Here is a 15,612-nt window from a genome sequence, read left to right as displayed (position 1 = left end):
TACTAACTGTGTGGGTGAACTTTATTTGCAATTTTCGTGTCGCTTCGCCAAATATTAATATTTTATCATGTTTGTGAAATTTTTTACAATGACAATTGTACAAAAGGATACTTTTTGTTTGTTATATTTGTAATGTGATGAATTCGATGAATTTCTGATATGACAATGTGGGCGAACGAAACACGAGAAGCCCACACAAATTCTATTCAACATTCCTGGGAATTGGAAATTTAAATAATTCTCTCCTTTCGATGTGGAATTTCCATGGAATCATTTCATTAATAAAAAAGGCGTTATATGTTCACTGAACTTTTATAATTTGAGATAAATTTATATTAGAGTCCCAAAACGAACAAAGTTTTTCGACAAAGGTGTATTCTTCTTCTTGTTCTTTGAACATTACAATGGCAAAGCTTTCGAATTAAACATTAATATCGTAATTAATTTTGGGTTCAGCAGACTTGTGTTTTTTGTTTGGAATTTTTGTGGCAATTTTATTAATGTATTGTCTTTTTTAGGTTACAATGAGTGGAGCTAAAGACTAATTTTTGGCAAAAGCTTATTTTTGATAAAAATAAACTTTTTCAACAGTAGCACTCAAAAATAATGAATTATTGTTGTGATTAAAATAGATTTATTTGGAATTATCAGGGCATAATTATAAAAAGTTAATTAGTTTTTAAAATAGCTCCTAGACTTAAGGGGACACCCCCATTCTCGGTGCCAAAAACTTTTTTGATATAATTTGAAACTACATTCAAGAATGTCCTTACAAAATTTCAAGTGAAAATCTCAAGAACTCTTGATGATATAGCCGATTTATTGTGTCAACACGAGTGACGGCTAAAGGGCTTCTCAAACTTCAATCGCGTTTTTCTCTTTTGCGAATGGCGGGCACGATAACTCAAAAACTAATAACCCAATCGATTTCAAATTTTTACACGTTTCTCTGTGAGTGTATAGCTATCGTATGAACTAGGATAAAGCCAATCGGTGAAGATCTTCCTTATTTTTAACTTGGTTTTTGGTCAAAATTCGGCGATTTTTCAAAAATATTTTTTCAAAGGTCCGCAATTTTGTTAATTTTAGAGCGCAGTCAATAATCCTAGTTCATACGAGAGCCGGACATGTCCTCCTTCTAACACCGTTGGAATTTTCGGATTCCGATGTTCCAGGGAGGAGTTATCATGCCCGCCATCGAAAATAAGGACTTTTCTTTGAACACAAAAAACAACAACAACAAATTTTGGTAAATTATTTTCTTCCTTTTTAAATCTTCAAATACATATGTGCAAACTTACAAACCTTAACAAACATTGGTATTTGTTGTAATGATTTATTTGAATGTTTATATATTTTACAGACTGTATTTAGTGCTGATTTGCTTGGAATTAATAATAAAATTTAAGACTTACGTTTATAAATCATAGGATGAATACTTAATGTTTACATACCTGAAAATATAAAAATTATAATTTAGTTTGAATAAAATAATTGATACAACATGTATTTGTACAGTATCCAATTACTATACAGTATCTACCATAAATTTGTAATTTCGTATGAAACGAAATTATAAATTTATTTGAATTCCCATTAGGAAGTAAATCGTTATACTAGAAACTGTCAATAATGATGATTTATTTCGGGGTAACCCCATATAAAGGTCTATAAATTTATTTTGGAATTTGGTCATGATTGTCTCGCCGTATTTTGGCGAGTTTGGAAATAGCCCGGTTATAACGATAACCTTAATTTTATGCCTACGTTTTGGTTCTAATGGGGAGAGATACATATTTTTTAATAAAAGTTTTCCATATCGGTCCATACTCAGATATAGTCCCCACATAATGGTCGAAGTTCGATGAGTTTGGTTCAATAAATCTGATATTGAAATACCAGGAGTAAATCCATTCACCAATTTCGGCTCCAAATCATTTTAGTTATTTATTTATTATTATTTTTTTTTTTTTTTGACAATTGTTCCAAAGAAAAATCCCATATAAGGATACCCCAATTTTTCGGCATTTTGGGTTTCATGAGCGCGTTTTTCTACCGAATTCGTTGAGATTTGGTACATTCGGTTCTATCGGGTACAAAATTTCTCCACTAAAAATTATAAATAAAGGTCCACTATTTCTGATAGCCCCCATACAAGGGAACACCCGATTTTCAGTTTTCGGGGTTTTGACCGCATTTGAAACAAATTTGGTCCAAAGAAACATAGGTTCTAGGACCAATATTTAGAACCATAATCGGTTTATAGAAATGTCGGTATAGGTACACTTTTTAGGGTGTCCCCTGTATTTTTATTTCAAGTACCTGTCAGTATATCTTTGGTGGAGGTGGTTAAAGTTTTCAACTAAGAATCCATAGTTCGACCCGGCCGATCTTAACGAATATATATATATATATATATATATATGGGAACTACATCGAAATCTGAACCGATTTTTCCGAAACTTACCACACATCATTCTAAACTCAATTCAGTACGCTATACCAAATTTCATCACTCTAAACTTCATACAGTACTCTATGCCAAATTTCGTACAAATCCAAGGATATATAGGGACTTTGATGCTCCTTTTACATAAAATCGGACGAAAATATATATGGGAGCTATATCAAAAACTGAACCGATTTTCCTGAAACTTTACACACATCACTCTAGACTTAATTTAATACGCTATGCCAAAATTCGTGCAAATCGAATGATATATAGGGACTTTGACATCCAATTCGAATCTAAAATGCGACCTGTACTTTGTTTACAATTTAACATGGACAGACGGACGGACAGACGGACGGACAGACAGACGGACGGACATGCATAAATCGACTTAAAAAGTGATTCTATGCATATTCTTAAAAGGAACCATGTATCTATCTCGTTTCATTTTGCCTGTTACAAACATATGTACAAAGACATAATACCCTGTACCACAGTGTGGTAAAGGGTATAACTAGAACGTGAGGTTCTAGAATGAAATGTATCGGCCCCCTAGGTCTAGCGCCTATATTTTTGGTTATTGTGATGCAAAAATGTTAGTTTCGAAATTGAGCTAAACATATTTGAAATAAGTACTTTTTTATACAAAATTGTATACTAAATTCAATTAGTATTCAATTTTATTGATGTGTGACATATTCAAGGTATTTATGTTGTTACGGATAAAATATTAGATGAATATTATTAAACATTTATAAATTATATGATTGAGTTTATTACATATTCTTACATACATGTAAATATACATTATCAGCTATTACTAATAAAATTATTCATATAATCAGCAACATTAATTAAACTGTTTAAATAATATTGTTCATGTCATTACGTACAGTAACGTTGGTTATAAAAAAAGGAACATGTTTCAGATTCAATGCAAATACAACACATAGCTGCCACACATGAAATGTACCAACTTAATATTATTGAAATGGCAAACATTTTCAAAACTCTTCTTCCATTTATGTTTATTAAGTTAGGATGTGCAATGCATGTCGAAAATAATTGAGCGTGTTTATATTTGCATAATATGCAAATATTTGATATTGAAATAAGTAGAAACAAGTGAAAAAGCGGTAAGTTTGGCCGGGCCGAACTTTGGATACCCTCCACCATAGATATATTGACAGGTACTAGAAATGAAAATATAGGGAACATACCAAAAAGTGGACCTATACCGACATTTCTAAAAACGGATTATGTAAACCATAATTAAAAATTTTAGAAAATTTTAAAGGATAATTATACTCTCAGCCTTATGGCTAATGAGGGTGTATAGACTTTAACACGGTGAAAATGTGTCTCATCGAAATATTGGTTCTAGACCCCATGTTTCTTTGGACCAAATCCGTTTCAGAAAATTTAGATTTCATCCAAACTTTGCCCCTCTTATTATTTCTTCCAAGCTTAGTTCAAATTCTCGAACTTCCAATCAGGGGCTAGGTCTAAATGCGGCTATAGTTAATTATCGAACCTTACGTTCTAATTGTTTATCTCTCTATCCTCCGCAGGTGAAATGATTACAAAAGAGACTTAGAACCAAACTCAAAACGCGGAACAAATCAGATAACTATTTTAATATAAACCAGTAAGGAAAGTAGTAAAGTCGGACGGGACCGACTATATGATACCCTTCACCACTATGGGTATATTAAACAGGACTATTAACATGTAATTGGATGAAAAAAAGTAATATTTATCTAAATGTGAATCTACCTAGATCTATCCATAAAGTATGTTAATCGACTTCAAACAAATATAAATAAGTCCGTTGGGCTATGCCTGTACTTCTAGAAAACGCAACTACGTAATTGTATGCTCAATTTTGTGCGTTGTGCACAATTTGATGTCAATCTGACTAACATGAGGAGTCTGATGCCCAATTTACTTGAAATCGGTCGAAAATATATATGGAAGCTCTATCCAAATATTAAGCGATTTCAAACAAACTTGTCACAGGTTAGGTTATACTAATTTCAGAACGTTTTGTTTCTATTGGTTCCTTAGTACGTCAATTACTTAAAATCAATCTATAATAAAAGGGAGCTATATCTAAATCTGGACCGATTTTCACGAAACTTAGCATCATTTTAGGCTCAATTCAGTACGTTATGACAAATTTCGTGCAAATCGAAAGTTATATAGGGACTTTGGGGCACCATTTACATGAAATCGTACGAAACTATATATGGGAGCTAAATCTAAATCTGGACCGATTTTCCCCAAACTTGTTAGACATCATTCTAAGCTCAATTCAGTACGTTATGCCAAATTTCGCGCAAATCGAAAGGTATATAGGGACTTTGGGGCACCTTTTACATGAAATCGGACGAAACTATATATGGGAGTTATATCTAAATCTGGACCGATTTTCTCCAAACTTGGCAGACATCACTCTAGGCTTAATTCAGTACGTTATACCAAATTTCGTGCAAATCAAAAGATATATAGGAACTTTGGGGCACCATATACATGAAATCGGACGAAACTATATATGGGGGCTATATCTAAATCTGGACCGATTTTCACGAAACTTGGCAGACATCATTCTAGACCTAAATGATTAAGCTGTACCAAATTTCGTGCAAATCGAAAGATATATAGGGGCCGTTTACATTAAATCGGTTAAATATATATATGGGAGCTATATCTAAATCTGAACCGATTTTTCCCAATTTCAATAGGGTTCGTCCTTGGGCCGAATAAGTGACCTATACCAAATTTCATTCAATTCGGATCATAAATGCGACCTGTACTTTGTTTACAATTTAACATGGACAGACAGACAGACAGACAGACGGACAGACGGACGGACGGACGGACATGCATAAATCGACTTAGAAAGTGATTCTATGCATATTCTCAAAAGGAACCATGTGTCTATCTCGTTTCCTTTTGCCTGTTACAAACATATGCACAAAGACATAATACCCTGTACCACAGTGTGGTGAAGGGTATAAAAAGGGGGTTATATGGGGACTACCCCAAAAAGGGGGTGAATATTAAAAATTTTTGGTAGAGAGATTTGTTACCATATACGACTACAAATTACCAAATTGCAGCAAATTCGGTTGAAAAATGCGCTCAAGAACCCCCAAATACCGAAAATTGGGGGTACCCTTATATGGGGGCTATCCGAAAAAATGGACCAATATTCATAATTTTTGGTGGAGAGATTTGGAACCTATTAGGAACCCAATGTACCAAATTTCAGCGTATTCGGTTGAAAAACGCGCTCAAGAACCCCAAAATTCCGAAAATTGGGGGGTACCCTTATATGGGGGATATCCGAAAAAATTCACATATGTTTATAATTTTTTGTGGAGAGATTTGGTACATATTAAGAACTCGAAATACTAAATTATAGCCAATTCGGTGGAAAAATACAATCAAAACCCCCAAAATACTGAAAATTAGGAGGTACCGTTATATGGGGGCTACCAGAAAAAGTGGACCTATATTTATAATTTTTTGTGGGGACATTAAGTACCCAATAAGAACCCAATGTACCAAATTTCAGCGTATTCGGTTGAAAAACGCGCCCAAGAACCTCAAAATACCGAAAATTGGGGGGTACTGTTATATGGGAGCTATGTCTAAACGTGGACCGATATATCCTATCTTCTTGACCTGCCTGCAGACAAAAGACAACCCTATGCAAAATTTCAGCATCCTATCTCAATTCCTTCAGAAGATAGCGTGATTACAACAGACGGACGGACGGACGGACAGACGGACGGACGGACATGGCTAGATCGTCTTAGAATTTTACCCTGATCAAGAATATATATACTTTATAGGGTCGGAAATGAATATTTCGATGAGTTACAAACGGAATGACAAAATTAATATACCCTCCATACTATGGTGGAGGGTATAAAAATTAATATGGACATAAATTAAAAACACGTGCGCCAGCACAAGATGTTCTCACATGCAAATGCATACAAAAACATAAACATTGACATTGAAATTGTTTTCCTTCTCATCAAATGTCAAAAAAGTTTTGCTAGAAATTAAGTTTTAAAGTTAATAGTCAAGTAGATGTCAAGTGAAAAGCATATCAATTGAAGGCACATAGTTGGGACGGCATTAATAGGTTGACCCAAAATAACATTTAGCTCTTATTATTGAGACATAGAATGAGAATAGAACATACTAGATAACATTTGCTGATCAATTTACGGAAGAGTTTATAATTAAAAAAAAATTGCATTAAAATACAAATGTATCCCCTAGATATTCAAAATTCGTTAATGATATAAAAACGCTTTTGGCGCTTAATTTGTATTTTAAGTGTACAGTTGGCATTTACGTGCGCGTATTGAGCTGAGTATGTTATGTGCATACTTTCAGGCGCCTGAAAGCTAAGGATAGTAATAAATGCCGGACAATTGTCTTTTTAGAAGACAGAACCATTAGATCAGGAGTGCTCAGACGTTTACGCTTTCATTATAACAAACCATACACATAATCTCTCTTGATTTAGATCTGCTTAGAGAATATTTTACCACTACCGATGCACATAATGGAGTCACGGGTGCAAGATATGACCAATAATTGACATTTGAGGATAGTATATGACTGTTTTGTTTTATATATAGTTGCAATTCCATGTGTAGAAGCTATAATTTCACATAATTCCTTAAGTAGTTAATTTTATTATGCACACCAGTGTATTATAAGTTACGAATACGATAGCCAATCCAACTGGCAAGCAATGTCTACCTACCATATACATCTACAAATATATGTATGTGTATATTGTGATATACAAAATTGCTACAGACATTCGAGTGACCTTGGTGGGCCTTTTTAGCATTTTAGGTCAGTATTGTGATGGGTCTCTGCAACAGCGTCTAATTGTTACTTAAACGCACACACATTCTGTTTGGTGTTTACATGTATACACACACATATTCACTGTTTCTGTTGTTGTTATTCATATTTATTCATAAATGACAATTAATGTGATAATATTTATTTAAAGACTCATCCCATCCCATTTGATAAACACATGTGGGGATTTACAAAATAACGAGGACTTATTACGGAAAGATATTAAATTTCACAATAAGATAAAGACAAACTTTGGAATCCCCATCTTTATTTGTAATTAATAAATTAATAAATTGTATATAATGTCTGAAGAAAGTTATTTTGGTTTAATGTACATTAGTATTGTTTTTCTCTATTCACTTCAATATACATACATGTAAAAATGATAAAAGTAGGACATGATTAAATAAGCTTGACAATAGGGAAGGTGTATTCAAGTACATATACCATATACCATGTATTTGCAAACGTATGGTGTTCTCTTTGATTCATTTTGCAGAAGCATAAACAGACTCTTTTATAATTGCGTTGGAATTTGGAGATTCGGATGATAGACAATGATGCACGGTATCGAAAAAGAAGAAAACAAATTAAACTGTGAATGGGGGAGCGTCTCCTTAAAGAAAAATATAAAGTAATTTCTTCACTATAAATATTTATACTAAATATAGATTTTGAACGAAAATGGTACCGCTCAATGGCATTTTTATTTTTCCAACTCAGAAGATCTGTTCTGTACAACATAACTCATAAATGTTAATCCAAACAACAAAAGAAATTGATCTTTTATGCTAATATTGAAAGATATAGACATTCTACTAGAGAGTTGATAATGAAATCATTTAGTCCTTTCGAAGGTCAAGCGGGCACAAACGTCAAACATGTGAAACTTCTAGGCCACAGACGTCAAACGGATCTACAAAACTTAATTTCTTATTATAACCTTTACCACACTGTGGTACAGGGTATTATGTCTTTGTGCATATGTTTGTAACAGGCAAAAATAATCGAGATTTGAGAATATGCATAAAATCACTTTCTGAGTCGATTTATGCATGTCCATCTGTCCGTACGTCTGTCCGTCCTTGTATTTTTGTTAACAAAGTACAGGTCGCATTTATGATCCGATTTGGATGAAATTTGGCACATGTCACTTATTTGGCCCAAGGACGAACCCTATTAAAATTGGAGAAAATCGGTTCAGATTTAGATATAGCTCCCATATATTGTTTCGTCCGATTTAATGTAAATGGGGTACCAAAGACCCTATATACCTCTCGATTAGCATGAAATTTGGTACAGCCTATTGAATTAGGTCTAGAACGATGTGTGCTAAGTTTCGTGAAAATCGGTTCCGATTTAGATATATCTCCCATATATAGCTTCGCCCGATTTTAGGTAAATGGTGCACAAAAGTCCCTGCAAATCATTTGATTTACACGAATTTTGGCATATCGTATTGAATTAAGTCTAGAATGATGTGTGTTAAGTTTCGTGAAAATCGGTTAAGATTTAGATATAGCTCCCATATAGTTTCGCCCGATTTGATTTGCACGAAATTTGGTACAGCCTACTGAATTAGGTCTAGAATGATGTGTGCTAAGTTTCGTGATTGATTTTGGTTTTGATTTGGATATAGCTTCCATATATAGTTTCGCCCGATTTTAGGTAAATGGTGCACCACAGTCCCTGCTTTCTTTTGATTGGCATGAATTTTGGCATAGCGTACTACATTAAGTCTAGAATGATGTGTACACCTCCTATATATTTTCGTCCGATTTTAAGTAAATTGTGCACTAAAGATCCACAGCTAGGCCGATTGACACAACGCACTGAAATTAATATAAATTAATCTCTGGCAAGTTTGCTTCAAATCGGTTCAGATATAGATATATCGTAGCTTCCATGTATAATTTCGACTTACTTATGTTGATTGAGATTAATTTCAAACAATGCAGCATACCGAATAGCGTGTGTCAAGTTTGCTTTAAAACGATTTACACAGTGCGCAAACGACTCTAATCTAGCCAGAAAGACATAAAAAGCACATATTTCAGTTCGTTCAATTTAATGTCAAAATTCCTTCAGAAAGGCGACGTCTTTTTGGATAGAATATACCCAAAGTGGTGAAGGGTATCATATTGTCGGCCCAGTCCGACTTTACTTCTTTCCTTACTGGTTTATTTTTAAAGCGTAAAGATGGACAGCGAAAAAAACTGAACATTTTAATTTATGTTAGACTTATTACATTTATTTTAATACTTTTATGATTTTGTCTTTGGCTAAGATGCAGTCTTATTGAAGATGTTAACACATTTCTGCAAGGTGTTAACACTTACTGAAATTAACAACAAATTTGTCACTAATATTGTTATATTCATACTGTAAATTTCTAAAAAAACTATTGAATTTAAATATAATGGGAAATTTCTATGAAAAAATTGTTAATATTTTTGTCCTAAATTAACGTCTATATATTCGGTATATATTGTATATACCGATCGCTCTGTTTCAGTGACTTATAATAATTTGATAAAGATTTGTTTGTCCTTTATACCATTCTCCTAAAACGACATCCAGTGGGAAAAATTGACACAAATTCGGAATAAGATCGGTTTCTTAAGTTTAGGCTGATTTTCGAGGGTTGGTCTATTCTGAGACTTATAGTAAAACTTTATGACGAACATTTTACAGAATAATCTGACCTGTTATAAACCAATTTTAAACAAATTTTCAATTATTTCTGGAAAAGGGTACCGAAAAGACGCCTACAGAGTCGACTGCGTGTCAACGTATTAGACAAAAATGTTCCTCATATTTATGTCAGCGATATTGCCAAAGACACCATATACCAGTGCAAGGACTTCGAGAAATGACATTTCCAGGTAGTTATCAAAAAAACACTGAGCGGGGCAGTATAGTCAAACGGGGTCGACCATACACAACTACCACTGAACTTTAACTTTCTGTGAACTTATATTCCGAACCTGTCATATTTACAACCTGTTAACCGATTAGAGGTCAACAGCTCCTCTGTCTACCCTGGCATCTATTCCGAATTATATTTTCGAGTTAACACTAGATTTACGGAGTGAGCCAATTTGGCTTATTTCAAATTTGACCACTGTATATCTTTTCACGTAAATAATTATTTTTAAAAAATTGTTTTGGTTTTTAGTTAATTGATAGAATATATAAAACGTTCCATCATCTTACCCGCAGAGCCCTTCATTTTGAAGATTCGAATGTGGTATTCCTACTTTTACGGTAGAGAGCCAAATTGGCTCATGCAATGTTTTACCAGTTATTTGGTGTTTGCATTGCATTGAAGTAATATATAGTTTGCAATTTCGGATTAAATCGATTTTTTATCATGAAACGAAATCAGAAAAATTATCTTTTGTGGAATAAACTAATACAAATAAAGAAAGACCAATCAAATAATGAGTCGGATATAATTGATATCGACCAACTTGAAAATGAAGTGGAATCTGCAAGCAGTGAAGGAGGAGATTATATCTTCTGAAATCGAAGATGACTTTGAAGTAATTGATACATCTCTTGATAACGAAATATCAGCTGATGGAACACATCCAACGAAGGCAAAAACGTAGGTAGATCACCGAGTTATACCATATTCAAAGACGTTCAAGGTCCAACATCCTATGCAAAAAGGCATATTATGCATGGTTGAGCAAATAGCGCATTCATGTTGATATTTGACGAAGGTATGATGGCGTATATAAAATCATGTACCGAGCTCGAAGCTCGTAAGGTATTGAATAACTAAGAGTGGATGGTTGCAAAATCACAATTGTTGCATTTATAGCAATTTTATTTGCTAGAGGAACATATGAGGCTAAAAATTTGAAGTGTTCATATTTATGGTCTGCAAAGTGGGTTCCGCCCTTTTTCGCCCAGACAATGCCTAGGGACAAAATTTTTTAGAAATACTTCGGTTCATACGTTTTGATAAAAAAAACGAACGCACTCAAAGACAAAAGACTGATAATTTTGAAGTGAAGTCAGGCATGTTACAAACCTGGCGTAAACATAACTATCGATGAAGAATTATTCCCTACTAAAGCTAGATGCGATTTGCGCAGTACATGTCGGATAAACCGCACAAATTCAGCATCAATTTTACTGGAAGGAGTAGTCTGATATTCTTTATCATCGAACATGATTTAGGTTCGGAAGAAATATTACGATGTTCAAAATTTGGATTAAATCTGTAACTCCTTTCGAGAGTTATCGTGTCGGACAGACATTATAGCCTTAAGGCTATACCATCAGCCTTTATTTTACATATAAACATAGAGTTTATATGTAAAATATGTTTTCTATGAGTACTTTGATAATAAATATTTCATATAAATTAATTTGGAACAGTTTTCTTCGCAAAAAAAAAATTAAATTTTCTTACATGAGCCAAATTAGCTCACTTCCGTAAAACTAGGAACTATACCATCCAGCCGTAAATCTACTGTTAATTAAAAATGTTCTTATTTTTCACAAAAATGTCTCTGTTAACAGACAACAATTCTAATTAGTTGGCCAGATCCCCTTTCCCGCATTAAATTTATGAGCGATTGAAAAACCAAAAATAATTTTATTTTAAATCCAGTAAGTGACATATTCTACCATAAATGTATGTTGCCACAGGGAAACCTTAACGTCATAACCCATCTACTTTTATGTTATCATTATTATAGTTTAAATTTCAAGTGACAGTGCAAATAATTTGTTATCTGTCAAAAATTCTGCATTTTGATATAGTGTGAGCGAGCGGGTTGGTTGGCAGTTTGTGTATTCACGAGGAAGACAAATGTGTGACATGCGAAAATATGATAAATTCAAATCGTTGCACGCAACTTTTTTGTCACTAATATTTAACTATTATTAATAGTGACTATGAAATAGGTCAAAGGTACAAAAATTCTTTTGTGATGGCTATGATCGATATTCTCTTTTCGTTTGTTATAGTTTGAGGTTAATAAGGTTATGGCGGCGTAAGCTAAAATAAATATTGTGATGTTATGATATCATAAATGCCTATCACAGAGTAATAAAAAAACTGTTTGAAGTCAAATGATACTATATATATATATATTACCATCACATTTGTAACATCGCCAAACTAAGCTGGTCGATATGCCGGAAGCGAATTTCAGAACAAGTTCGGTAAAGAAATTTTTACAGTTCACCTCAAAAAATATTAGTATTGGGAGCCTATGTTTATTATGGGTTAAGATGTTTAAATGTTTTACTATTATTACTGATTGCAATTATTAATCCTTCTCCTTCTTCAAAAATGTTAATTTGAACAATAAATTCCAAATATATATTTAATAAATACGACTTTAACTACACAAGTAATTAGTGGACTTGGACAATCTGCTTGTTCTGCCTTAACAAATAGTATCTCAAATCTATTAACACAAACACGTTCACATGTGTTTTGCAAATATACCTACATACATATGTATAAAGGGTCGCACCTATAATTTTTATTGGTTCAGCCTTGATAAGAACTCAATTTGCTGTGTTGGTATTTGGTTAATAAATATCATATTAATAGGATTTTCTTCTTCTTCTGTGGATTGTTCGTGCCCACCTACACGGTGTTCTTATTTTCATTTTATCCTCCTTGCATTTACTTTGTTATTATTACTTGTGTGTATTTGTCCTAAAGATTGAGAGATTTCTTCTTTTTTTATTTGGCTTCCAATGTAGTGACCTCCAATGTCCTAAAATGTCATTGTGGTCCTGATAATCACAGCGAATGGTAGTAAATATAGTCAATAAATCAAAATTGGCCTTTGCCAGACCATATGTATTAAATTTCCATTAGTATTATTATCAAGTATCTAGACCGTTTTTCTTTTGGGTGGTGTGTAATTTGGTGTTTCTTCTTAAATTTAAAGGACCATTGATTACAAATGGAATTTCTTTAAATATTTAATCATATTTTTGGGGAAATTGTTTAGAATGCACTGGCTATAGATTAATATAAAAATAAATTATAAATGGGGACAGATATTCTGCTCCATGCCACCAATTCGCTCCCAACACAAATTGATGTAAGTAGAGCCAAGACCAATCTGGTTTGTCTCCGTAGCTGCTGCTATACCATAATGATTCTTCCTAACATCCCTTGGCGGTGGAAATCTACCCATTAGATGGCTTCTTCTATCATCATCCAATCATATACTTTCGACAGCATTTTGTGGTGTTGAAGAATCTTCGTCTCCATCGGAGTCATGAGGAGACACCCTGTTACAATCCTTAGGACTGTATTCTTGCAGGATTCAATGTTTCTCCATTTGTTGCACTTATGTAAGCGGAGATCACTAAAACCGAATAGTTTCGCACTGTATGTATTTTCATTAGCATCCAAAGTACAGATGTGGCGTGCGCGGACAACTTATAGAGTCTATCAAATGTGACCCCTAAAGCCATGGAGCAATTTGTGGTCGATATTATGGCCAATCGACCTGCAAATTCACACACGTTTCTGCTATCCATGTGGTAAACAGTGTGGAGGATGTTTTCATATTCCTCGTATGAAAAACTCTGATATGTCCACGAGATGTGTTCAACATATTACAGATGCTATCAATTTTTAGGTCAGACGATCACACAATCGATATCATACGTATTAATCCGGAGAGCGTGGCAGACAAGAAAAGATCCTGAGACAATTTCTATTCCACTCTACAGTTCAACATAGTTGACGTTTCAAATATAGCTGGAGGGTAGTTCCTTCAACGTCTTCCAAAAGGCTATCCTAATTAGGTGCATCCGGAATCCGTATTAATGATTAGCAACAGTGTAGCATTTACGAATGTTTGTTGTCAATGCTTCGGGAGTCTTAGCTACTGGCGACCAAATTAAATCAGCATGTATAATACAACTTTGCAGGCATCATTACCCGGCGGCAGTAACGGGATCGCCCTGGTTATTTTCTAGGGATTTTCTCGGCCTGAAGAAATCATATATGACCCAATACTCTTCTCTACGTTCGCAACATGTTCTATGATTTTCGGATTAAAATAAAAAGAAACATAAACCCGATGTCTCTGCTGGGATGTTTGGCCTTAATTCCGGCATTTGATCCGCAGGTATATATGAAGCGGTTGCAATTGCGAGGATATTCCTTTCTGCTTTAGAGCTCTCTGAAACGGCGATCTCTGAACTCCTGCCAATTGGCTCTCCAATGGTTAAGAAAATTACGGCGTTATGATTACAGTGATCAAATTTCCTTGGATTTGACTTGTCTCCAAAGATTCCTGATGAAATCCTGATTCGTATCATACGAGCATCGTATAAACAGTTTTTGTCACACCGCGATTCTCATTTTCAAGATTTCGTTGCAACAATTGGCACGATCATTTTTTGAGCAATTGGCAAATCGTACAGGATCCAACGAGAACAAACCTTTTTTTGCGGCCAAGAGACTATGATTTTTCAAGTCATAGATGGTCGTACATAAAACCGAAGTGAGTAAGTTTGTGTTAAAAAATGTAAAATTTTCCAATGGAAATGTCAGACAAAACTATGTGTTATATAGGCCAGAAATATATATAGTAGCCCTCTCGTGTATTTTATTAAATATTACAATAATACGCCACACTTTTGGTTTATACTAAATGACATGTAGGGTATCATCAAATAGACTTGTCCTCGTTCTATTCTTTATGGTCTATGTTGTGTTTTCTTCTAACTTTCTTGAGGTTCTGATAAAACAAAATATCATTCACCAAATTGAAATTATTTATAAATTAAATAAGATCAAAAATAAAAGATTAGATATTTTTTTTGAAAAATCTATGGTTTTATATGACAAAAACAAAACCATCCAACTTACCTTGGTAGTGGATAATTATCCGGCCTTTTTGAACGCCTTTTGCGCAGCCATAACCGTTTGCCAACTTTAACGCGCATTTTGAAAGGGATATTATCGGTGATGTGGTTAATGGTGATGGGAGCAATTTTTACCGTTTGAAAGGAAAACTGGCAAATGCAAAAAAACTGTTGTGGATGTGCACACGCCTACGAATAAGCGTACTGCAAGGTACTGGGAGTAGTTGTCGGATTAACGGCAAATAATGGTTTCAATACTCTATTGAAACCGGATCACAGATTGAAAAATGAAAATACATTCAATGCGACATTCACTGACTGAGAAATGTAGTTTTGTTGTTGTTGTTGTCGTTTTTGTTTAAACTAATGGAATGTAAAAAATGTAAAAAACAATT

At 33.9% G+C, this 15,612-nt stretch overlaps 1 protein-coding gene across 1 annotated transcript in view; it reads right to left on the bottom strand.

Moving 5' to 3' along the window:
- LOC133322805 (P protein-like) overlaps window positions 1-15,377 on the bottom strand; it is a 78,534-nt gene extending 63,157 nt beyond the window's left edge. Inside the window, exon 1 of the mRNA XM_061531761.1 lies at window positions 15,222-15,377. Within this exon, the coding sequence (XP_061387745.1) occupies window positions 15,222-15,298 (77 nt within the window). The 5' untranslated portion in view covers window positions 15,299-15,377. The remainder of the gene's footprint in view (window positions 1-15,221) is intronic.
- Window positions 15,378-15,612: the final 235 nt, after the last annotated feature.

The sequence above is a fragment of the Musca vetustissima genome, unplaced genomic scaffold (genome assembly GCF_032173495.1).
Source record: "Musca vetustissima isolate MV318-11 ecotype Yass unplaced genomic scaffold, APGP_CSIRO_Mvet_v1 utg8404, whole genome shotgun sequence".
Lineage (NCBI taxonomy): Eukaryota > Metazoa > Arthropoda > Insecta > Diptera > Muscidae > Musca > Musca vetustissima.
The sequence above is the reverse complement of the archived record's forward strand: the minus strand, read 5'-3'. Positions and strand labels throughout refer to the sequence as shown.